This window comes from Larus michahellis, chromosome 16 (genome assembly GCF_964199755.1).
Source record: "Larus michahellis chromosome 16, bLarMic1.1, whole genome shotgun sequence".
NCBI lineage: Eukaryota > Metazoa > Chordata > Aves > Charadriiformes > Laridae > Larus > Larus michahellis.
Window position 1 is genome coordinate 8,889,180 of NC_133911.1, and position 25,570 is coordinate 8,914,749.

The 25,570-nt window shown below is 47.4% G+C and overlaps 1 protein-coding gene across 5 annotated transcripts in view; it reads left to right on the forward strand.

The window, feature by feature from the left end:
* The window catches only part of PRDM16 (PR/SET domain 16), a 345,169-nt gene that overhangs the window by 279,077 nt on the left and 40,522 nt on the right, over positions 1–25,570 (forward strand). For 3 of the 5 annotated variants that reach the window (XM_074609605.1, XM_074609606.1, XM_074609604.1), the window contains 2 exons: positions 14,127–14,261; positions 23,579–23,681. In XM_074609605.1, the coding sequence (XP_074465706.1) occupies positions 14,127–14,261; positions 23,579–23,681 (238 nt within the window). Of the gene's footprint in view, positions 1–14,126; positions 14,262–21,303; positions 21,394–21,693; positions 21,760–23,578; positions 23,682–25,570 lie in introns of those variants that run through there. The other 2 variants (XM_074609607.1, XM_074609608.1) reach the window with 2 other exon arrangements.

Sequence of the window (25,570 nt, forward strand, 5' to 3'; positions counted from 1 at the left end):
GGGCTGTCCCTAGCTGTGGTGTGGTGGCACATGTCCGTCGTCACCAACCTGAGCCTGGTTTTGGTAGCACCTAAGGCAGGGAGCTCGTGCACAGACACTTCTGCGCGTGAGACAGGAGCCACGGGTGAAGGTCGAAGTGGGACCACCACGGTGTTTGTCGTTGTGTGCGTGTAACTGCCACCCGTCACGTACAGAATAAACCTCATGTCCTTTCCCACCTCTCAGGGCATTTAACAGCTGGGTCTTGTGTTGCTTACAGCCTGCCCTGCCAGTAATTTTGATTCCTGGCAATTTTAATTCCCTGACAGAAAGTTTGGTTAGTGGTATGCTGAGGTGTTCAAACCGTGGCCCAGCCACCGGAACCAGGTGGCAGGAGAACTCCAGATATTGAGCTTTAAGAATAATTCTCTTCTCAGTTTTAGGGAGCGAGACACAGAAGGTGCATCCATCAGTTATACCACAGGACGTGGGCTTAATTATCTGTGCGTCACTTATCTACTTGAACTTGGGCCATATATCCCCAAATCTATTAATTAAATGGAAAATACTATTTCAAGAAACCTCAGCTCTCTGAATTCATTCAGCTTACCATAGGGTGCCTGGATAATCGATGTTAGAATTTGTTTCATATATTGTTAATGATTGGGTATAACCTGAGAGCGCGGGGTCAGGGATTGGAGCTGCCCGGGCTGTCGGACGAGGGGCCGGATTCTTCCCGAGGAAGAGGCTCACAGGAGGCCATAGGACAATGTTGCTTCATGGGGATCTTCTGGTGCCAGGCCCTTCAGTGGGCTTTGCTAATGCTGTAAAAAGGCTGGTATTCTGTAATTGATACTAGCACTATGAATGGGCATTTGAAGTCTCTGCTACTTTTTTGGCCAGAGTGTAAAATGCGGCAAATGGTTTTGGCACTCAGTGCTTTCAATAAATCACTCTGAAGAGGGCTACATGTTAGTGGTGTTCCACAACTCCATTCCCAAAACGTTATTAAAATAAAGTTGTAGTAATAAGAAATGATTTAAAACAAGCAGCAGTAACCTCCACACATCCTGATCTAGCGAAACGCCCGAAACACACCTAGAGAAGCTGATGAGAATTTATTTTGAAGGTTGGCTGTGTTTTTGTTGCAGCGGTAGCACCTTTTGAGTATGAATAAGGGGAAAGAGCCAATTTCTTCGGTTTCATCATGACGGGTGATGCATGTCTTGCCACTTTTCACGTTCAGTGTAAAGTCCCAGTTCCTGGAAACAAGCAATTAGTGGCGGACCTCGGGTTTCTTAATTGCTGGGCGCAGGGGAACCCCAAGGTGAATTAATTACAGGCAACAGACCCAGAAACCAAAAAGAAAGCAAAAAGAATCCACGAGCGTTTTTTGTCATCTCATGAATTTTGAGACAACCATGTGATTTGGGACCCAGATTTGCAGAAAGTAACGATTTTGTACTGCGTATGTTGCCCTGTACCTGAGGATGTTTCATGTTCGCTTTAGCTCAGTCAAAAACGGCTCATCGTAACTTCTGTAGAGAATTTTCGGTCATCGGCAGCACGTGTGAGAATATTTCTAAGAAAAAGACCTGTGCGGAACCAGCATCTCCACTGCGCCACACGACGTGGCCTGCCGAGGGGCCACAAACACTGGGCAGGCAATACGGAAAAGTGATCCGAAAGAGGGCGGCTGGACTTCCCTGGGCACCTTCCTATTTCTTTGTCACTTTAGCACCAAGAATCAGGTGTTCGTAGGACAACATCTACCATTTCCAGAAGGCGTGCGTGGCTGCTAAAAGTGGCAAAATTCCCCGAGGCTCAGCATCATCGAGATGCGTGTAACGAGCCTGTAGAGCAATGAGCTAAGACCTGGAGTCTTACAACCTGCTCAAAGTAATGGTGGGCCAGATGTTTCGCTTGGTGAGCGCTCTGGAGCCATCAGCCTCCACACTGCGCCAGGGTTGGAGGTTGCTGGTGTTTTTGTCCTGTGCCGCTGTACTGTTTAGGGAAATTTAGGAAGAAGTCTTACGTGTCCCGCTTTGCAGTGCCTTCTGCTGGATCACGGGAATTGTTTGCTTTGGAAAAGCAGCAAAGCTCATTTAGCTGGAGCTAAAGTGCTGAAAAAAAGGCTGAGGAGAGCTGTTTGGGGAGCTGTGTCTCAAGTGGTAGGAGGACTCTGGGAGAAATCAGCATCAGAAGTTGTCCTCGTCTTAATAGAGTAAGATTCTGTTCGGCTTCTGTGCCTGCGTTTGCTGCCTTTTGCCAGGAGTGCTGCTCTGGTCTTCCTTCCCCTTGGCTAATTGGCACTCTTTCATTTTAGCACCACGTCGTCCTTTCGAAATAGTACCAGGCTAGTCATACCCTCAAGCATTTCGTATCTCCACGGAAGGTGTAAGATGCTACTGAATCACGTCTGGTTTAATCCCTTGGAACTGGAAGTTCATGGCGGCTGTGCGTCGTGCTGCTGCTCCCTCTTCCAAACTAAAGGGAAATTAAATGTCCTGAAGCTCTAAATCCCCATCTGCCTGCAAGCAGTCTCTGGCTTTTGTTTATCAGATGAAGACTTTTCTCAAGTTCCCATTTATTTTTCATCTATTTTAGCTTGTACAACTTTACTATTTTTTAAAATGAGGCAAAACGAAGTAGAACACAAAAGTGTGATGTCTTGAAATCTTTGGGGGGGGGACGACTTCAAAGTTTTTGTGTGTGTCTGTAACAAAGAACTGGAAATCCCTTTCCTGACTTGTGTGTACAGTATCTGAGGCAACCCTGTGATTTGATTCAAGCATAATTTTTTACGGTTTACTGTTTAATTTAAATCAGTGTGGTATGAATTACGTTACTAGTGAAAAATGAGTGTTTGTTGAGATAAATGCCTGCCATCATCTTGAAAGTCGTCTTCTGTTTTGACATTTTTCCTTTAAATTTTTCTGCGTGGTGATGGGATGTTGCTGTGCAGGCTTAGCCGATTGCCCTCCGAGAGGATGAGGGTGGGAGAAAAACACGAGAGGGTGGAATTGGTTTCATGCATCAACAGGAGTTGGCGTTGGCAGCACCTTCTGTGTCATCCTGTGTTATTCGGGGCTGTCTTCTGGGTAGTAAAACTACACCTCCAAAGCAAGAATCGAAGGAGAGCTGTGTATGGGAGAGGGAAAGCAAAGCCAGTGTTGACTTTTCTCAAGGGTTCTTGAATTTCTTCTCTTTACCCCTTTGCACAGAACTCGCTCTGCCGTTGTCGTCAATACGGCGTCTGAACCGCTGTGCTGCCTGTTGCCTCAAGCCGCCTTGTAGAGCAGGAGATGCTTTCGTGGAGATGGTATTTAATGAGCTCTGTAAATGGTGTGCTATGTAATTATTGCTGCTGTCGGTTTCTCCGGCGAGGCTTTGTATTTATGGTGAGGTCTGATGTACGTTCAGCTGGAATGAATCTGCTCTGCTTGAAAGACACATCGATGCCACTGCAGTTTTGCAGACTTTTTATCCTGATGCAAAGCTAACGGACACATGGGAAATACCGGCTGGCTGGTTTGTGCTGGTACGTAAGAGAATAGCAGTTAATAATGGGCAGACCTTCAAAAGGCTCAGTTGGATTCAAACAGGCTCAAGAAATTCAGCCTCGCTTACAAAGCTTGTGTGAGGAGCATCCAGACTCCTCTGCTCTGGAAACCGAACAGGGCGTTTTGGTAGAAAACAGCCTTGTTTCATGTGATTTCTCCTGTTCTTTAGATGTGGTGGAAAAAAGAATGAGGTTATTTTTTCGTGACAGAAGTATGTTTCAGTAACAGCCTTCCCTGCAGCTTGCTGATATTTTTCCTTCAGATCCTTCATGAAACCAGATAATAATGGCAGCACAACAGCAGCCTCAGAAACGCATACACCAGTGGAAAATCTCCACTCCAGACTTGTGGCTTGAGTGGGAGTGAAGCTTCAAAAACACTTATTCTTTGAAAAACCTGAATTGGTCTCTGTCCCCTTGGCTGCAGTGGTGCAACTGCCTCCCACAAGCCAGACGCAGCACTGGGCTCGGACACGGCACTGGGCTTGGACATGGCACTGGGCTTGGATGCGGCGCCGGGCTGGGACACGGTCGATCCTGCCTCTGCCCGGCATCGCAGATCCCGCCGGCCCCAGTGCAACCCATCTGGGTTGTCTCATTCTGCTGAAAATCTGACAGTCTGCTTGCAAACAGGAGCGAATGTGGGTGCCAAAGACACCTCTGAGGATGCCACACGGCCAGTGCATGGAGCTGGACAGTCAGTCGCAGGTGAATTAAGTTCTCTGGTCCCGCAGTCATTCACTAGCACTTAGAACTGGAACCTGGAGTCCCTTGGACCACATGTGTCCACGTGGGCGTGCACGAGTGTTTGGAAGAGGAGGGCATGGGTGGCTCGCGCAGGGCGATGGCGAGAGGTCTACTGCACGCGTAAGTTGAAGCACAGGTAGATGCTTTCAGGGAATAGCAGTTTCTCTCCCTATCATCTGGCATTTCTGGTGATGGGGAGCTGGCTCCAGGCTGTGCTGAAGGACCTTACGTTTGGACAAGGAATTTACACAAAGGAAAGTGGATCTCGCTGAATATCCTTCGAGCTTTTCTTGTGGCTCTAAGCTGGGGGCAGCAAACAAGTTGGGCTTGGCTCAGCTGCTCTTCCCATCGGTTTTCAGTGCTATGACCTGTTTTTGTCTGACGCGTTTCTCATTAACTCTTTGTCAAATCACCAGGAAGCCTGCTTAATTGCAGGCAGAGCACTGAATTTATGAGTTCATCTAGGCTTCATGTCTACACATTGACAGAGGTGTTTCTCTGGATGAAGTCTTTTTCTCTTCATTTTGTGGCAAGAATGGACTTTCTGTTTCAGTTACTTCTGAAAGTCATAAATTGTAGCAGTCCCTCCCTCCCCTTTATTTAAAAGAAACACAACAAAACTTCATGGCAACAGTTTATTGCTCTAAATCAGCTTGTGGGTCATTAAAGCAAAAAGGGGAAAAAAAGGAAAAAATCTCCCTCTAACTCCTGCCAAATAAAATGCGTACATCAGCCAAACTGTCAAAGGCAGATCCTGCAACTATGGGATGAGAAGGTTTATTACACTTTCGGCTTCTGGGGAGGGATGTTATAGCAACAGGACGCTGGGTCACTGATGGCAAGCTCATGGTTGCTTCGTTTCTTCATGCACACTAGGAATCCATTAAGCTAACTGACGACAGATCCCCAGGCATTCCAGTCCTACAGCACACCTCTGCCGAGGCCAAATGTTGGACGCTGCCCATTAAAACGTGAAAGAAACAACCCAACAGAGAGCCCACAAATTAGAGAAGCAGGAAACCTCAAATGATGTGCAAAAAAAATTGTAAACGTTCAAGAGAATTTTTCCATAACTTGTGCTTCATAACTCAGCATTTCTGATGTTAATAAATTATGAAACAGAGCCTTTGCAAGATCAATGAGCCTTTTGGATTCAAAGCCCGAATGCTGTTCAGCAGACAGCAGATGAAGCTGCAAAGTGAGTCCTGGAACATGACAACAATTTCCTTTTGGCTGGCTGGAGATGAGTCTGAACCACAACCACAGCCAGAATTCTGGGTCCGCATCCAAAATCCGTGTCTCTGCAACGGGCCAGTTTAAACCCCTGGAATCCACATGGACATGAAGGTGCATTTGTTTTAACCAGATAGACCGAGGAGGAGAAGGATGGGGACTTCGGAGTGGGGAAAACATAGCAAATATCTCAGCAAGACAAAATCGTGGCCCTGGTACCGGCGAGGAAGGGGAGTGGAGCTGGGAATACTTGGATGAACTGCTGGATTTGAAGACAAAAGTGATGGGAGGTGCCTTGGGTTAATAAAGAAAAGTATATACTGAACTCACCATCTGCAGCAGAGGGAAAAAAAGACAAACTTAGTTTTTGGCACGTTCAATGAAAAAAAGGCAGCGAGAAATCCATGAGTGGGTGGGTGGGATAAAATGGAAGGCGGATCAGAGGGAGATGAGGCAAAGGAAGTGCTCCCACAATAATTAACGTTACGAGAATGCCCACAGGCTGCAGGCCAGACGAAAGCTGGCTTTGCCAACAGATCTGCAAGGGCACACGTCTGTCCCAGGCGCCTGGAGTTTGACCTGGGGAGAAGCTGAGCCAGACGAAGCGTGTTCGTGCACCGAGCAGCCCCGGGGGCGGTGGCGCTGGGCTTCACACCTCCGACAATCAAGAAGGTAAAGTGCATTGCCCTGAAACTGGCTGGAATATCAGCACGTAATGGTTTAAAACTTGCAAAATATTACCAATTACTAATTATAAATTTCTTTTCTCTTTTCTTCCCCTCCCTTATCTTCCCCCCTTTTTTTCCCCTCTCCTTTTCCTCCTCTTTTAATGTCTAAGCCAAATTACCCATCAGAGAGACCTCTCTACTTACCTCACTGGTTTCGGAGCGAGCCTGAGCGCACAGAGCAAGCAGAAGTACAGCTATTAAATTTCAGCTACACCAAGGCAGATTCCTGCTCATTACTCCTGATTTCTGTTGTTGGTTTGGTTTTTTTCTTCTGTGGCATCTTTTTTTTTTTTGCAGTTGGCGCTAAATATCTGATGTCAGCCTTCACCTGCCCAGGAAAACAGGGATGTCTGTGGATGAATGGTCTTACGGTTAAAGCTCTTGATTAGTCCTTGATAGAGATCAACGCAGTTCTGGTCTTAAGTGTGAATAACCAGTTGCTTTAATAGAGCTAATAATAACTTTTAATGAGCACATCCCAGATCAGGTGGCTGTGGTGAACTGCGCCTCCCAGCAGTCCCCGGCAGGATGAATCCCTCTGTGCTTCCTTTTGCTATCTTGAGTTTACCCAGAGATAATACTGTTTGCCTCCCTTTTCTTTCTCCATTTGGTCTCCTTCAGAGCATCAGTTATCTCACAGTGCTGGTCACGCCGCTTCTAAAAAACATGGAAAAATGAGTGATTTATGTGCATTCCAAAAGCAAGCCTTCAAACAGAAAATCTTTTCTGTTACTGACAGTGACTTGTAAACAGTTGGTTTCAAGAATTTTGGCAGAGGAAATTTCTGATTTCCTTCTGGTCTAAACTGGAAGAAGATGTGGTAAAAGGTTTCAGTCTGTTTTTCTGGAGTTTTTTAAGGCGGGGGAGAGGGACTTGGAATATTACTCTGCATGTACATTTGACAGAGGAAAAAAATATATACGGCAGATAGTAGTTTGTGATTACTATCGGATTTGACATTACTTCTTAAATTGTGAGGTAACTTTCATATATAGCATCAGAAAGGCGCGTGAGCGTGTGAGGGTGATCTTTAGTTGGAGGTGTCAACCACAGAAAGCTGGACCCGCTCAAGAATCCTCCTGCTCTGTACCCGCTCCTGCCGCACCTCGTGTGATGGGTTGATTCACGTGCTGTATCTCACCCACTCTGAGAAAAATTGTCCTTTCCAGAAAGTTTGACACTTTGTTAGACAAATATTGAAGCATCCTAGTAAATTAACATTTAAGGCGTTTGCCAGCCTTGGAGACACCTGTATTTCTTACTTCAGCAGTAGGAGAAAGGCGTATGCTATGTGTTTGCAAATACTGATATTTTTATGAAGCAATTGTCATTTAAAGGCAGGATTTATGAGACTAGCCCGTGTTCTTGTAGATAGTGTCTTGCTTTTATTTTTGCATCTGTGATAAATTGCGAGTATCTAATGAATACCTAACTGCCAGGGACTAAATAGCTAGTAGTTTAACCTATACTTACCTTCGTTGCTCATGGATCGTGGGCACACAGAAAAAAATGCTATTATTAATCAGGCAGATTATGTTCCGTGAAAATTAGGGAGCTAGATAAAGCTAGACTTACAAGGGTTTACACAAGTAAAACTGTAGAGCAGCCGTTCTAAACAACTTTGCTAATTATCTGTTCCACGTCATTACATCCCATCGCGATTGATTTGGACTCCTTCCTGGTGCGTCGTTCTTCCTCAGAATTGGGGCGGGGGGGTGTGAAACTGCAGCACGTGGAAGTGAAAGTCAGAGTCGGGTCCCTGCGTGAGTAAAAGGTAGCACACCTAAAATGTACGGTTTTGAATGAGTTTCTGCTTCTCTGCCTGCACCGCGGGCGACAGTGGAAGCCCCGAGGTGGCAGGTGCCGTCTGAATGCAAAGGGAGGGATGACATTCCAGGAGGACACTGGCGGAGGTTGAGAACTTCCTCCCGCGTGGCTCAATTACAGGCTCAGCCTTTACGTGCTGCTGGGCAGCGATGCCTCCAGGGGTCTGGGACGTGACGATGGTTCCCCTCCTTTTGAGCTGGGTTTCAGGTGCTTGTATGTTCTGTAGATCTTCCCAGAATTGGCCAGCCCCAGGTGCAGATGTTCCACTGCACACGACGCTGCCACGATTACTGTCCACGGTTACTGTCCACAGTTACTGTCCATCATTGCTACCGGGGTCTGTCTGTCTGCTCGAATGCAATCTGTTGTTTCAGCTTGAGCTGTAGCCCCCCATCAGTGGGCTGCCCGCGTGCTTCCAGCCCATCGCAATTAGAAAGGAAAAACGTGTTAGCAAAAATCCTAGGAAATTCCCTAGTTAAAAATAATGCCTTTTACTCGCATATGTAATGGGATAGAAGAACTCGCATAATTACTTCACTGTGGTTCAGCTGGCAAGTGATAACTTACGCTGTTTGACAACGGTATTGCTGGTAATACTCTGTCCACTCCCGTCTACCTCCATAACATTTACTTTGTTTTCCAGCTGTTCCGATTTCAAAGGTTCCTTATGGATAACAGCAGAAGCAAGCCATTCTATACGGGCTGGCAATGTGCAAAGTACCGTTCAGTGATGCTGCTGGGCCTTAGTTTGTGATGCCTCATTCTATTTACGGAATAGAGTGAGTGTGTGTGAAAAACAGGGGCTTAAGTTCTCAGGGTTTCATACAACCTCTTTTCTCATTTTGATCTGTGAGATTTCACACCCCCTCTTTGGTTTTAAAGCTCCACTCAGATGAAACCACAGAGTTTCGGGTGATTTCTAGCTAAGACGGGACCTGGTTCTGAAGCAGAGCTGCCGAGCCTCGTGCAGGGGCCGTGCAAAGCAGTTGGTGAATTTGAGCTGAATTCTGGGTTTTCCCAGAGCTATCTGAGTGTCTCTAACCAAACAATTCCAGAATATGAAAGGGGGTATCCGTAAGTTACAGCTATGAAATAAAATAGACTATTTGCGTAGTCCTGGAGTTTGCCATATTGTATTCCCAGGGTGACTTAATGTCACTGATTGCTGCTGTATAAATTACTGGTACTGGGAGGTTCGTGGGCTGCTGGTTATTCAAACCATTAAAAACTGTATGCTGTATACCCAAAGCGTTCAGTGGCTTCAAACCAACAGCTGAACATTGACGATTCGTCTCGGTTTTGTTTTCCAAGCCATTTCCATGGGAGCTGTTACCACTTTCTGCTGAGGTGTGTCCCCGCTCCTGCCCCTCAAGGTGCTGGCCTGGCTGTCCTGCTTCGTTAGCTAATTCGGGGTCAGTAAGGCCAAGACGAGTACTTTAATCTCAACAACAGTCAACAGCTTTAAGTCAGCATCCATGTTCCTAGAGGTTCCCTGAGATAAAACAGAAGTTATTGTTGTTTTAGCTGGAGTAAACTCAGTAGAGTTTTTCAACCCACATTAAGAACACTTTTTTGGTTGTTTTTTTCTTGCAAAGTCCAAACTACCTTAAATTGGCTTCCTGTGACATTACTGCCATGCATCAGGCCTTCGCTATTACGAGTAGAGCTCAGCGGGAGGTAAACAAGGGCATCTAGAAAGTACCAGTTATTGAGAAAAGGTCTGGTATGGGGAGAGCAGGGGCTTTGGTGGGGTCTCGCTTCCCCTCCCAGTCGCTGAGGAGGAAATTCAGCACTTCCAGGTGGTTCTTTCAAAGTCTTCAGGTCCCTGAATAAATGCAACCAATTTTGAGGGGAGTATCAAAAAAAAAGCCATCAAACGTACTCCCAAAATCCCTTTGCATGCGGTATGTCTTTGGTTGGGTTCATATGTGTATTTCAAATTTGACATAAATTGGTGGTTCCTGACTGGGTTTTCACGTTGTCCTCTGCCGTGGGAGGCCGCCCCGGTGCCTTCTGGCAGGCGGAGGGTTCGTTGCAAGTGCAGAGTTTCACATGTCCAGGGTGGAAATGCTGCTGGCTGGACCCGGGTCTGTAGGGGTTCCTCACCACGGGGCCTCGGGGCTCCAGCACTTGGGGACCACTGAGAACCTGCAGCAGCTCCTCTTCGAAACGGGGGGAGCTGGAAACCCCAGTGCTCCTCGCTGTGAAACGGCTCGCACGCGCCGTTGGGTTCAGCTCTTGGCTACGTTCAGTGGCACGTTTTAGTGATCTGAGACTCGTTTGCCTAAGGAAATTCCTCTATTCCCTTTCTTTCTCCCCATAGAAAAGGGAACTGTGTTTATTGTGGGAGAAGAAACCAGGAGAGGCCCTGGTTACGGTAGAGAAGGCAGCTGGGAGATGAAGAGAGAAGCCAGGGGGGCCTGGGGTGGAGTAGTTTAACTGGTGAGTGCTGGGAAGCAATGGGATTGAGGGCTCGGGGGGGCTGTGGGGACGGAGCAGGGAGCGGGGAGCCGGCCGGGGCTTTGGAAGTGAGGAGACACGGTGCCAGGTACAGCGGAGGGGGGAAGGAGGGAGGGAGGAGAGAGGCTGCAGGGGAGCAGCGGGGACCGAGGCTTGTCCTGGCGAGGGGACAGGCAGCGGGGACAGGAGAGGAGAGGTTGGCCGGCTCGAGAAGACGCACTGGGGTGAGACAGGGAAAAGATGCTAGGGCTGGCGGGCAAGGCACCCGGGATTTGGAGAAAAACACCTGAGCCCTTAAAGTTAGGGCTGCCTGGCAAAATGCTTGGGACTGGGGTCCAGAGGCAGCGCTGGAGAATTTGGGATTAACTAGATGGGGTGAAATTCGTGGAAATGGGCAAAAGATTTGTGCTCACTGCCCTGGAGTCCTCGAGTGCCTGAATGTACGTCATTTACCTTCTGCCCGGCCACAGAGTCCGGGAGCCTGGAGGGCAGGGAGCCTGGAGCCGTCGGGGGGACGGGGACCTGCCGCCGTGGGGTTTGCTCGGCCGCGGCTCTGCTGTGGCGCGTCAGGAAACCTCCGGCAGCAGCGAGCCACGTGCGCGACGAGAGAAGGCACAAGGGGGATGGCCGCTGCTAGAGCTTGCGTTAAAAACAAAACGAGCGAGGCGAAAATGAAACAAACGACTGAGAATTAGCTCACATAAACCAGAATGTGCTAATATAATTTTAACAAGGTGGACAGCAGACAACGTCTTGCAGTGCAGTTACTGCCGTGTGCGTGGCACATTGGTTTGGACGGGCAGCTCGCTCTCACTGACCGATCTGGGCAGATAGATCTGCTCTAGAAATGAAGTGGGGCGGCGTGGCAAAGGACGTTACGTTGCCTGTGCAACTCCTGTTTTATTTACTCAGGGCGCTGGAATGCGAGGCATGAACAAGGCAGGGTTCTCTCCAAGGGGAAGGATGGTGTTTCGTGGCCAAGACAGTTGAATTGAGAACTAACCCCTGTCACTGCCTCTGCTGCTGTGTTCCGAGGAGGTCATTGGAGCCAAACCTGCCTGACGTGGCCACTGATGGCACGTTCCTCATGATCTTTGTCTGAACGCTGGACTTGAGACCCGGGGCTCTAATCCGCCAGTGTCAGACGGGGCTCGGCTCCGGGTGCGGGATGCGAGCCGTAGCCTGGAAACATCGCAACACGCAGGAGTGCTCCAGGTGTTCCGTGTCCATCTCTTTGTCTTGTGTCTTGAGCTATAAAGTGAGTTCATAAGGAATCCTCCCAAGCGTGTTATAGAACTAAAGGACAGTTTGGGTGCGTGGTGTTGCTGTGTGTAGTATCTGTTTAAAACACTTCTGTGCGTTACTCTAACGCAGGCCTTCTGCGCGTTACTGTTGTTAGAGACAGAGCCCATCCATTTAGCTCAGCCTCCTGAAGTCTAGTCGGTAAGCAGCTGCTAGACTATTCCCAAGCAGGGGATTAATGAAAGTGAACACAGAGAGGGGTGTTTCTCTCCCCAGTTCTGTCCCCAACACACACATATTCTGGGGGAAAATGCAGCATTTCACCGGAGCTTCAGTGCCATATTTTGATTGTGAAGGAAGAAGCCAAATACTAATGGTGTTATTTTCCCTTTGTCCATTTTAATACATGTAGCTCAGCAAAAAAGGGTTCGTGCTGGCAGTGAGAAGCCGGGGTATGTCTGCTGGGATGGTGCAGGGAGGTGGGAGCTTTCCTGGGGATGCTCCGAGCTGTCCGGGCTGGTCCTGGCAGGTGGCAGAGCCGATGCTGGCGTGGTCCTGGCACTGGTGGGTCACAGAACCGATACTGGAGCGATCCTGGCACTGGTGGGTCACAGAGATGATGCCGGCATGGTCCTGGCACTGGTGGGTCACAGAGACGATGCCGGCATGGTCCTGGCACTGGTGGGTCACAGAGATGATGCTGGCATGGTCCTGGCACTGGTGGGTCACAGAACCAATACTGGGGTGGTCCTGGCACTGGTGGGTCACAGAACCGATACTGGAGCGGTCCTGGCACTGGTGGGTCACAGAGACGATGCTGGCATGGTCCTGGCACTGGTGGGTCACAGAGATGATACTGGCATGGTCCTGGCACTGGTGGGTCACAGAACCAATACTGGGGTGGTCCTGGCACTGGTGGGTCACAGAACCGATACTGGAGCGGTCCTGGCACTGGTGGGTCACAGAGAGGATGCTGGCATGGTCCCGGCAGGTGGCAGAGCCGATACCGGAGTGGTCCTGGCACTGACAGGTCACAGAACCGATGCTGGCGTGGTCCTGGCACTGGCAGAACAATGCTGGCGTGGTCCTGGTGCTCCGTGGGTGTAGAGACTTGGGGAATGAGTCTCAGCTGGGCACGTTGCGCCGACATTTCTCAGCCTGAACCTTATCCTTGATTTGTTGCTGCCATCGTTTTAATTTTTCCTTTCCTTTGTTCCTACCTTTTCTTTTTTCTCTGTCTTGAAATAGATGGGAAAGCATTATCGTATCCCACGAGATTCTGAGAGAATTAATTGCTAGTAAAAGCATGTTAAGAGCTTTTGATGACTGAAGTAATTTGCAATGACACAGGGTCTAGTAGGGGTAGAGGGAAATCTAAGTCTAAGGCAAAGAGGAGTTTTGTACTAAGGAGGCCCACTTAGGAGCAGAACACAGTCTCGCCAAACTGAGGACTCAAAGGGCTTTTCCTCGCTTTGGTGGTGTCCTGGGTGATTTTTAAAATGTACTTTTTTGAGTGAGTTGCGAAATGGATCGTCACAAAGGTCGGTGTGGAATGCTGAGCGTCTCTCCTGTTTCTGTGTCATTGAACCTACTTTGCTGTCTTAAGAAAGAAAAAGTGCTAAGTCTCTTCCTGGAAAACCGGTGGTTTTCTTTAGACCACAACCCTTTAATTAACCCTTTTTTTGCCCACACGCGGACTTTTAAGTATTTGAGGGTTTTTATTTGGAAGGATTTCTATTTTGCACACTAGTCAAATTTTATCTCATCTTCAACCACACAGATCCCCTGCTGTCAGTGAATTTCTAGGGTTGTAGTTATAAAAATGAAGGCAGCATTTGTGACAGCATTTTAAAAAATACAATTTCACAGCACTGCGGAAAGTGACCTCTTCTGAAAGTTTACTGAAAAAAGGAATGAGATTTTTTATTTATAATAAAAAATGTTCCTGCATGAAAGGATAAAATAGATAATGTGAAGATGGAGCAGTTTAAGGGCCTTGCCATTAAAATGAATACGGTTTGGAGAAGGTGTCTGCCTTGATCCCTTCAGCTGGTGTGGGTACTAGAACCGTGTGTTTGTCCCCATAACAATTGTAATCCTGAGCCTGTTGCTCGTGGGCAGCTCTGGTGTATGGCCTTGGAAGTTCTGCTAACCAGGAGCTCCAAATTATGCCGAAGAGCTGATTTTAGTCTTGTCATAAGTCTCTATTAATTATATATATCAGCCAGCTTTCTCCTTTCTGTTTCTTGTTTGGAATCCTGCATTGCAAATAATTCTCCTTTCTTCCTTCTTTCTGTAGCAGCCATTTGATATCAGCTGACCCGTGTGTTTCTTCTCCCGTTCTACAGATTGCTGATGACCTGGGAAATGAGAAGTTCTGCATTGATGGTAGCCAGAGCGGAGCTGGGAACTGGCTGAAGTACATCCGCGTGGCCTGTTCCTGCGACGAACAGAATCTCGCCGTGTGTCACGTTAATGACCAGGTAATTAACGACTTTGGCAATTCCTAAGTGGCTGTGCTCACCTCACCACACAACAGATGCTGGGGTGGGTTGGTCGGAGGACAGCGGTATCGTGGCAGCACTGAACAGAAGCGACTGAGGGACTCAACCATTCAGCAGCTCCACGGCACCATCCCTAAAATGTTCTAAAGCCCCTGGACTCATGTCGTCTTCCAGTCCCTGACTCCTTCCATGGTGGGGAAGGTGGTGTGGAACGTTAACACCTGGTGTGAAACACAGGTTATGTTAAAAAACACGAGACAAATGGAAACCGGTGTTGGTATTTTGTCACCATCCAGCCTGTAGAAAGTTTATCTTTCCAGTTGCCCATGGTGGGTTGGGAGCGCGATTCCGAGCTGTAAACTCAGATGTTGCCTGGATTTAAGAGGGTAGTGAGAGTGGGAAATCATTTGGGAATCTGATGAGGAGGAAGAAAAGTCAAAACCGAGTAGACATATTAGAGAAATGCTCGTAGAACTGTCTCTGGGTGGGCGTGTGGGCGAAGGATGGTACATGGGATTAATAGGATTTTGATAATGTTAGCTAATGTTTGTAAAGTTCTTTGAAGCTTAAATTCCAAAAATGGATTCAGGATGAACAATCCAAGTTGGGAATGTCACAAATCTCAAATTAAGTACAATTGAAATATAAGTTACTGTTTCAGGCCTAACTTAAATGAGAAATGCAGTCTTCATGTTATTACCAGTCAGCAGAGAGGCGTATTTGGATGCACACAGAAACTGAGGCGAGGGTGGAAAAATACACTCTAACAAAAGCATTTAAAAATCTGTAGCTGACAGGGAAGGTCGGGTCCATGTGAAGTAAGCCAGCTCACGTAAAATGGGAACAGCTCGGGGTGTGCCACAATGGCAGCCCACTTCGTGAACTTAGTTCCTGTTTTAAAATGCTTTTAAATAACTTAACTTTGGATGCAGGAAAAAAACCCAACCACAATACAAAAATATCGCAAATGTTCATGATGTAAGCAATCTAGAAGAGATTGAGGCACAAAGCTCTAAATTTCAGCCTGCTTAGTTAAAATGAGCTGCTGATTGCTCGGTGCCCACTCACCGCGGCTCCCAAGGGCTCTTACAACAAGGAGCCCTATAACCAAGAGCCAACATTTATCATCAGCTCCTTCTCTTACCCCGCGAGCGGCTCGGTGCCTTCTGTGACACACACGGGGCTGCTCCTGCGTCTCAGTTTCACGGAGTGACAGGATAAATGTCTTGGGGGCCGTTGCGTTTTCCCTCACCTGTTGCTTGGGTCTTTTACCATCCTTCATTCTGCGCAGAAATGCCGGTTTGCGGGAGGCCGGGACTGGCCCAGTTTCCCTTCTGCGCGTCCTGCAGCTTTTCCGAGCCCAGTGAGGCTGAGGGATGCCTTTCTGGGCTCCCAGAAGGTTCAAGTGGACCAGTGCGACTGGTCTATCTAACGCTTCGTATCTGTCCTAGCTATCCTATCATACACTGCCTGACGCTTCCCAGCGCTTCGCAGCCAGATGCCTTCCCTCCCCAACGCTGCGGTTGGGCTCAGCATCTCTGCAGGGGACTTGGCCTGGCATTCACCCTCCCAAACCCATGGGGAAGCCGTTACTGAGAGCTTTTACCTGCAGCAGTAGAAAAGCACAAATATTAAAGGAAGGGAAAAAACCAAATATTTTTAATTTGAGTTTCTTAAGAAAAGTCTTAAGACTAGAAAAAGAAACTGAGTTCATACAAATTTTTTTACATGAATACACATTTTTTCTTTTTAAAGTGTTAATTTGTACACTGCTGGCTTTTCCCAGGTTCTTATAAATGCTTAGATTACGGGCTACATATATATCCAAAATTTGCCAGAAACCTGAAGGCTGTATCACATTTTATTCTAAGCCCAGTCCGCTGCGTGTCCTTCTGTCCTTGTCCCTCATCTGGAGATTTTTGGTGGTGCCTATTTTTAGTGCCTACAGCAATCTGACTGGGAAGAACAGCTGGTTATCATACACACTCATCTTCTTTTCTGCTTTTTTTTCTCTGTAATGACCACTCTTTTAAAACTTCTTAATAAATGAATTTACTAAAAGTCACATAGAAGGGGGTGGGCAGCAAGGAAACGCTTCTTCGGGAGGAAGAAAATAAAAAAGGTGCAGAATATAATGAAACAGTAGCAAAGCAAAGTGTTTTCTCCCTGTCAGCCTTCTTTCCCAAACCATGGAAGAGTCCTAGGCCGGGCCAGCTGGTGGGGATGAAAAAATCCAGTGTAAAGAGCAGCAGACGATGGTGATTGATAACTAGAGGCACTGGATGCTTTGGGGGGGAGGAGGAAAGTCCCAGTAAGGATCTCCGATTTCCTGAGCTATTGATGACGACAGCCTATGGACTCCTTGGAATGGTGGCGGTATTTACAGTGGTCAGCAGCACGTTAAAATCTTTGTGGATTTTTGTATTATTATTTATAGGAGACAATTTAACCACGTTTGTTCTGGAATTTCCTATTCATTCCAAGTTTTCTCTCCCACCACTGCGACACAAAACCAGCTCTCACCGCTTTCTCTCCTGGAAAGTTTCTGGTGTTAGTTGGTGGTAACTTCTTTTATTGAAATGATAATGATTCTTTTGGATTGTGGAGCTTCAGAGGGTGAGGATGGCTGTGAGTGTATTTTAGTTGTCACGAAAACGAAGAGAGTAAGATGCAGATATAAATAGGAAAGAAAAACGTCCAACAGTCCATAAGGAGGTGCGTCTGCGAGCTGATACCTGCTTTCACCAGTCTCAGTGAATTCATAATTCACAAGTAGCCAAGGTGCCTTTTGGGTACAAACCCCCTTATTCGAACTCTTAGGCACTCAAAATAGAATTACTGGATTGCAAAATCAACTTCTTCATCGTGGTCCTAAGAAACACTGGAGCACCAAATGCCAGCGCAAAGGTGGCAGACATTTTCAAAGACAGTGTAGTTACACCTAGTTGGAGGGTACGATATGTTTTTACACTTCATTACTTTTTATTTCCCTATTAATAAAACGGGTGTGCGGGGGGGTGCGTGTTACAGATCATCTTCCCGCAGATGCCTCTGAGAGGGAGCAGTTTTTGTGCTTCACTGAGCCGAGGGTGCTGGGCTGGATTCCTCGTGGAATGCAGCCAGGGCTGTTGTACGCTTTAAAAATGAATCCCCTCGTTTTTCCTGTAGGATATATTTAGAAAATGAAATTTGTGTCGACTTCAAACTTTCTTGCTTGTGCGGAAGGGGGGATTCTGCTGGAGCTGGAGCATCCCGCGGGTGAGAACGGCGGGAGCTCGGCCCTTACGAGAGCGACTCCTAAAGCCGGAGACGTGTTACAAATGTTCGGAGTGACTAAGCTGATGTCTGCCTAGTGCTATCTCCTGACGCTGCTGGCTTTATTTAATTTCACGTTGCTAGCAGGGTACATTTTTTTTTCCATAAGAGGGACAAAAAGCCAGGGGAAAGGCTTTCTCATGGCTGTTCAGTAGGCATGCGAAGATTTGGGTTCTGTTTGTAAGTACGTAAAGAAAAGGAAAGCTTTTGCAATAAAAGATTACCCACAAAATAACTAAGCAGCATTGTGATAATAAGAGCCAGGAGAAGCTTTTAATCAAAACCATTTGCTTTGCAGGAAAGAAATAAACATGTTTACATGGGGAGATGGTCTTTGCGCCTCCCCAGACCACGTTCTGCTCCTCTTCACACTCCTGTAACATGGGGACATTCCCAGGAAAGTACGGAGAATTTTCCTGGATTTTTAGTGAAGTAATTGACAGCAGAATCTGGACCTCTGAATGGGTATTTCTTCCCCATTTTACACATCAAAATGCTGCTATTTAGAAAGAGATTAGTTGAGTCATTTCTTTAACTATATTTCAATTGTGAAACCAATTTTCAAATGTAAAATAATGTAAGCCAGTTTTCTTTGTATTTATTCTTACTTGATAGGTATTTGAAAAGCATAGAAGAGCCTTGATTGACTGAGATAATTGTGTTTCTAAAGAACGTCTGGAAAATAATGGTAGAAAAAGGATATGATTCGCTAAATGCGTCTGGAAAATGATACGTGACTTCGGTTTTATTTTTTTCCTGTTGCTACCGCTGCCTTCATGGGGCACACACCGCAGCAGTTCAGCTGCTCTGAGTCAGGAGACTGGAATATTAAACAGAGTATATGTAATAAATATCATAGCCATGAGCTTGCTCTCAGGATGATAGCTGCTGCTTTTGTCTGTGTTACGTATATTGGAAAAAGGAAGGACTAACAGGAGCTACAGGGATGGAAAAAATCGGGCCTCTGGTTAATAAGCCAGTCTTACATGTGTGTGCGTGTAATGGAGATACTTTATATGTATTTTATATACACGTTCTGTGACTCTGTTCAGGATCCCTAGGTATGTAATAGAGTGCCCTAAAAAGAGGGAATCAAAAGCAATGTGGCTTAGCTGAAACAAAGGGAAGGCAACTCCGGAGGAGGAAAACAGCTGAACAAAAGCGAAACGTGCGGCCCCGTTCTGGCCAGAAATGCAGGAGGCCAAAGTTTTGCGTGTTCGCTGCTCCCTGCGCCGGCCAGACGCACGGACAGCTCTGAGGCTTGTCTTAGACCAACAGTAGGTAGAAATATTTGCCGCCTTATTTCATTGGATTTCTCGCAGAGTTAACTGTTTGCAAGACAGGGACGTAAAGCAACCGCTTTTCAGCTCGTTTGGAATTGTCTTTGTGCGTCGCTCCCGCTGCACACCGATGCCATTAGCGGGTGTGTTTTTTGATCTTTAGGTAAACACTGCAGCTGCTCTCTCAGTTCTCTAATGCTCTTTTTTCCCTAAAGTACAGCCGTGTTGCCGCAGTGAAGCTAAGATAAATAGTAGGCATAGCTCATGCAGCAGGTAAACAGTGCTGTTTCTTATGAAAGATACCGAAATAATGAGGTAATACTGGGCCCTACTTTTCTCACTTTGACGTGTTTCGTCTCCATCTCTTGCCTGACATTGCAAACACACAATTACCACATTGTTCCCGAGCTGCCTCTGTCTCAGGAACGCTTTTTCTCCGGGAAAAGATGTGCAGCTTCGCTGACGTTGTGCCGCGCTTGGGGCAAGATCCGCCTCTGAGTGCGGCCGTGTGTTGCGGTTCTGCGTTATCCATACTTTCCGTGGTCGTACCAAACGCGGGGTTTTGAGCTGCAGGACGCTCGAGCCAGCGCCTGCTTTCTCCGAGTCCGAGTTCGCATCCACGGAAGCCGTTAGAGAGCAGATCCGTGTGCCAAGCCCAGACTGGAAAAGGGGTCCTCTGGGGTTTTTTTAACTTTCCTTTTTTCCTCCTTTCTTTACTTCCCTGTGCCTAGAGTAATTTTGATAAAAATCAAGAAATGTCATCTTTTCAATTGGCTGTGAGAGCATTACCCAAACCCTAGTTATATTCTTAACTATTTTGTGTTAAATAAAACTGGTAATTAGGCGAGGTGCCCCTTTTATTGTGAGAAATAAGCAACAATAACTTGTGGGATTTTTATATAAATGATGAACATAAATGATTTATGAATGTAGGTGTTCTGATGGATTAATAAATCTGATCTTTCTCGGTGCACAACAAATAAAAAAGGAAAGGAAACACAGCAGTAGTTTTAATTAATTCAGACCATCAGTAGCATGATTGCAAGATGAAGTTAATTATTATAATGAAATGTTTGATGAAATTAATGTGACTCCAGCAGAATCCAACTTTTCACTAATCATTAATGAAGCTTGTACTATATTTCTTGAAAGACTGTAACAGTCTTGTTTTTAGGTACAAGCAGCTACTTTGTTCTGCGAAGGAACAGGAGGGGTGAAGGAGTTAAAGATAATGACACGGTGGCAATGTTAGCCGTTTAGAATTATAATTCTGAAGGATTTATCCAGTGTAAAATTTGTGAATGTATCTATGAACTAGGTGTACCTTTTAGATGTGGTTTGTATTTTAGTGCTCATTTGGTTTGGGATTACTAGCTGGAAGAGAAACCTCCTTTAATAGCTTTTTTGAGTTCTTCTCTTTTTTCTCTAGCCAGCTGCAAGTGATGGCACATTATGAGTTCTGTTTTACCCAGTCAAGCCCCAAGCTCTCTGCTTATTCCTAGTCTTTCTTTTGATTTTTTTTTTTTTTTTAGGCAGTTTTGCCATTAAACTCAGCGTGGTTTGGTCCTGGGAAAAGGTTTTCTTGAACAAGCAGGCAAGAGAGTTGAAGTGCAAATCTAAAAAAAAAAAAAAAAAAAAGATAAAAAGGAGTATTTTATCCCACTTGTAGTTTGCAGTGGAATCCATAGAAATGTAACTATCCAATCCAAGCGCAATCTGTCAGAAATACGTTCACCGCCGTCCATCTGGACGTGAGCCTGTGTCTTGCTGTCGGGTCAGGATTTTTCAGCGGGGGATCCCGAAGCGCTGCACGGCGAGATGCTGGGACCCTTCCAGCCACCCGGGTCCCTTTTCCTGGTTGTACAGCGGCGAGACGACGTGCGGGGTGAGGCTGGATGTATCTCCAGTGGAAGAACTGGTTACAAACCAGTGGAAAATGGTGACGAAGATTATGCTAAGGATTCTGGCAAGTGGCAAGGATGGGTTTCTGCGCAGTTTGGTGTATCTTGTAAATGACAAGCAGTTAGATTTCATTTCTCTTCTTAAACGCCGGGGTTTGTGACCGTGTCACTGCTGCCGGTTTGAAACTCTCAGTAAGAGATTTCACGGCCTTTTCTGCCGGGCAATATTAATCCGTTTGTACACAAGGTATTAATATTTCAGTTAATTTGCGGGTGCAATCGCGGGGAGGTTCAGAGCATGCTTGGAGGAGGATAAACGGAGGCCAGGGGAGAAACCAGACACGTGGTGCCGATCTCGTTTTACCGAGCGGGTATTTTAAAGGCCGCCCCGCCGGGAGCCGCGTTACCCCGGGGCTGCGACGGCGGCCCAGCCCCTTCCCCGCCGGCCCCGGGGCGGCCGCGGCGGCACCCCCGTCCCGTCCCGTCCCGTCCCGTCCCGTCCCGTCCCTGCGAGGTGGGGCCGGCCCGGCCCGGCAGGACGCGGCGGAGGAGCCGGGCGGCCGGCGGGGGATGGCGGCTGCCGCCGGAGCGGCCCGAGCCCGGGAGAGCCCACAGGTCAGGCGTCCCCCTCCTTCCCCGGGCGGCCCCCCCGGCCCGGCCCGCTCCGCCCCGCCGCGGCGGGGGCCGCGCTGCCGCCGGGCCGGGCCAGGGAGGACCCCGCGGGCGCGGGGCCGTCGGCGGGCGGAGCCTGCCCCCTGCTGGGGCGGGCGGGGGCCGCGACCGGACCCACTCCTGACCCCGCTCCCGGGCACCGGCGCCCGCTCCCGCGGACCGGCCCCGCTCCCGCTCCCGGCAAGTTTTCGCTCGGCCCGGGAGGAGCGTCGGGAGCGCGTTGTCCCGCAGCGGGACCTCTGCGGGATAAATAACGCCGTCCATAGGTGTATGGGCGCAGATACTTCAGCGGTACAGTATCTGGGACAGGTATCTGGCTTGTGGTAAATGGTTGCTCTTATGTTTGGTTGTAACGTGGGGTATTAATCTGCTGGGAGTTTCCTGAACTCAATCTGGAAGAAAAGTTCTGAGCGGTAACTGGATTCCGCCATACCCGCCGAACCCAGCGAGGCACTCCGGGGAGCGATGCCGCATCGCCGGCAAACGTTGGCAGCATCGGCCCTCGGGACGGAGCGGGTGAGTCGGGGCAGCCCGAGGCCTCGCGCTGCCCAGCGAAGGGAGGAAGGAGGAAAAACGCATCGCAGTGACACTATTAACCCAGCCCGTGCAGGCATTTAGGAGTTTTGGGTCTTTGTTCCCCATAAAAGGTAGATTGGCAGAGGCTGAGTGGCAGCTAATTTAGGGAATTGTTCTGGGTAAGGTGTAGGTGATATCCTGAAAAAGAATTTTACGTATTGCTGCTAAAGGTAGTGCTAATAAAACTTTGGGGTTAATAATTATTAGCTGTTGCATTCTCACAGTACTATTCTTAGAAGAGGACAGGGTCCAGCATACTCTAAAAATTTGTAAAACCTATGGAAGACACCAAGTCTCTTGGATTTCACGTAGTTCTGATCCTCCTCTTTGTCGGCCATGCAAACTCCAATCCCACTGTTATTTCCTTCTGCTGCTGTTTTTCGCGGCTTTCCCTGCGGAGGTCTCCATGAAACGCCCTCACAGTGGAAGCTGTTGAGCTCGGTCTCCACAGCCGGGACTGCCCCAGCCACCACCTTGCCTGGTACCCGCGAGCAGCGGGCCAATATGCAGACAGATTTCGTTCTCAGTCATCACAGGGAACCAGTAAGCGCTCTGCCTGCTAGTGTGAATAAGCCGAGCTCTGCCATGTTGTCAGAAGGAACAAGACGCCTGGGGTCCACCCACGTGTGGTCCAGTTGTCACTGGATGTACTGTCGCGGTTTCTGTTTGGTTTGGGGGTAAAACAGTAAAGATGAGTGTGTGGTACCTATGAAAACACAGGCTGATATGTCGATGCCTCGCAAGTTTACGCTTCGTTGCAGCTTGGATAAAGGGGATTTCTTTCTCATCGTGATATTGTCTAAGAAATGCATCCTTAGAGTAGTCTGAGAATTCATTTTGGTTCGGGAAACCTCTGTAAGGCCTAGGTAGGCTTTCAGCTATGTTCTGTGCCCTTTAAGCGGCGATGCACATGGGGCGTGCAGCTGGCAGGTGGTCTCTGCCCTTGTCTGAAGTCTGTTTCCATTTTGGTTTGCCCCCAGGTGCGTGGCAAAGGCCCGGTGACGGTGGGTGACCCGGGCTGCACCCGCTGCCCCTCCGGGGCCTGGGGTTAGACAGGAACTCTGGATGGGGGAAAACTCACCTGGAACGGTTCACATCTCGTCTTTAGGGGTCAGGTCCTCAGGCTGTAGGTGAGAAAAATCTACAGAATAATTCCGTGGAGATACGCTAATTCAGCTCTCTAACCATCAGGCCAGTTGTGGCTTAGAGAAGCAGAGGTTGAAATGCATCAGTTCCATCAGTCTGATCTTCCCTTCGCCATAACAAATACATGAAGCTTATAAGAGGTAGGGAAAACCATGGGAAGATACTGTGTAATTTGAACAAGAGAGGCTGTTACTGTGAATACGACTTTATTGTCCAAGCCGCATGAAACACTGACACACATAGAGTAAAATAAAGGCAGAAAAAAAGAGCTCTCGGTAGCAATTATCACAGAAATCAAGTGACAGCCTCCCCTGTTAGCTGCAATAATTTGAGTTATTGGTTAAAATGTAAAATGCAAGTCTTTGCATATTTAACATGTCTCTCAATTTTTGTTTCTGATTCCTAGATCTATTATAAAGTTATTAAAGAAATTGAGCCAGGAGAAGAGCTCTTGGTGTATTTGAAGGAAGGTGGTTATTCACTTGGGAACATGGCGCCCAGCATGGAAGGTAAGGCCTCCTTTTGCTAGACAGGACCTTTTTGCACCTCTCACCAGCAAACCTAGGAACGTTGGGAACCTCAGTTAGTGCTGAACTGGGGCTAAAACTCGGTCCAGTACCTGCCCCTTCTGTAACTGTTAATATTTTGTGTTTATTTTCACTCTGTCTCTGGTAGGAGTAGCTGTCTGAGTCAATGATAGTAAGCGTTTATTAACCTCAAGGCACGCAACAGGTTCATTTCCTTCTCCTCTTTGAGGAACGTTGTGGTTTTGAATGTGACTGGAGGTGCCTTTTCAATCCCCAGGCTCATTGTGTTTCTTTGGGTGTAATAAAAATGGGCCAGACCATTCCAAGGCTTGCAAAACACGGGTCTTTAGAGCTTTTGATTACACAGAAAAGGGGGATCCAGACAGGGCACGGAAGAGTCATCACTAGAATTATTATTGCTAGACTAGGTATTATTGCTAGATACTATAGACACCTCGGAAACCCTGAAATGGTGCAGTGAAGGCCAAAAGAATGATGATTTTTAAAAGAAAGGTCACGATTTTATTACTGCAGTGCCACTCCTCTCGCAGTGACAAGGGGCACAGCTCAATAGGCGGCAGAGGGAGGAGTTTCCTTAACGCGTGTTGTGTGTGGAGCAGCCTGAAAGACGAAGCCTTACTCACGTCTTCGGATGTTAGCGTAACCCCTTTCCTCTAAACATCCTGCTGTTAATTCCCGAAGTGCAGTCATCACACAGACTGTCTAGGAGACGGCGATGCTTCCCAGCTTAAGTGAGGGTGTTCTAGTAAGCCCGGGCAAGGAGCAATGCGCTGGGATTTTTGGATTCTGTTCCTGCACCGGAACGGTGGTATGTGGAATTCAGGAGGACATGTGGAGAGGGATGGGAAAAGAGAAAGAAAAGAGACTTTGAGTCCTTCTTCCTTTTTTATGTCATAAGAGAGCGCTGCAGAGACCCAGCCCTGTGTGATGTACGCGGGGATCCCGGGGTGACATGAAATGGGGACTGGCAGAGTTGGGCTCTGTTTTCTAGGCCTCTCAGTTCCCTTGACGTTCGGTGACAGTGAAAGTTAGAGAACAACATCAAAGGTACATGAATTTTCTCGAGTGAGGAGATTACTAGGGCATATTACTGATGTCTTCTTCTGTTCAGTCATTGAACGGAGAGCCTCTTGCAGGTTTCACATCATTATTTGATGATGAATTTCTATAAATATATTCTCATCTACCGGTCATTTTTAAACTATCGTTTGGAAATACTGCTGTACGTAATTAATCCCTGAAATGTGAGTTGTCTCACCTGGACATTCTACAACACATTTGTTTTCTTTTACCTGTACGTGAATATGATTTTCAGATTCAAATTTGCAGTGAAGCTCTTTAAGAGTATACACGCGATATGCACAATTAGTTTGTAATATTTCTGGAAAAAATGGGTAGTTTGAGGCTTAGAGCAGCTGAAAGCCGCCCTTTTGCTGAAGGCCCATGGGTGAGGTGATGGACGGGCGGTTCCGCGGCTGCCCTCTCGCCGAGATGTCAGGTTTGGGGTTATTTTTCGAGTGTTCTCCCAAAAAAAAACAAAACAAAACAGGTTAATAGTTTTCTTGAAGCCAGCACACAGAGATGAATAATTTCTGTATTCACAGTGATGGAGTTAACACGTACCTTTTTTTGATGTCAGGGAGAAAGCAGAAAGGAAACTCACCACTGTTTTGCATTTCTGTTTCGAATAGGCTTTTATTTGAACAGGCAGAAAGTGCTCCTTGTTTCCCACCTTTGTCATTATAACGTTTATCTGTGTCTTCCTGGTAACGTCTAGTGCTTTTGCCACATAATTGCTTTCAAATTATAATAGGCCAACATTAAATATTTGACTTCTTAATACTTTTTAC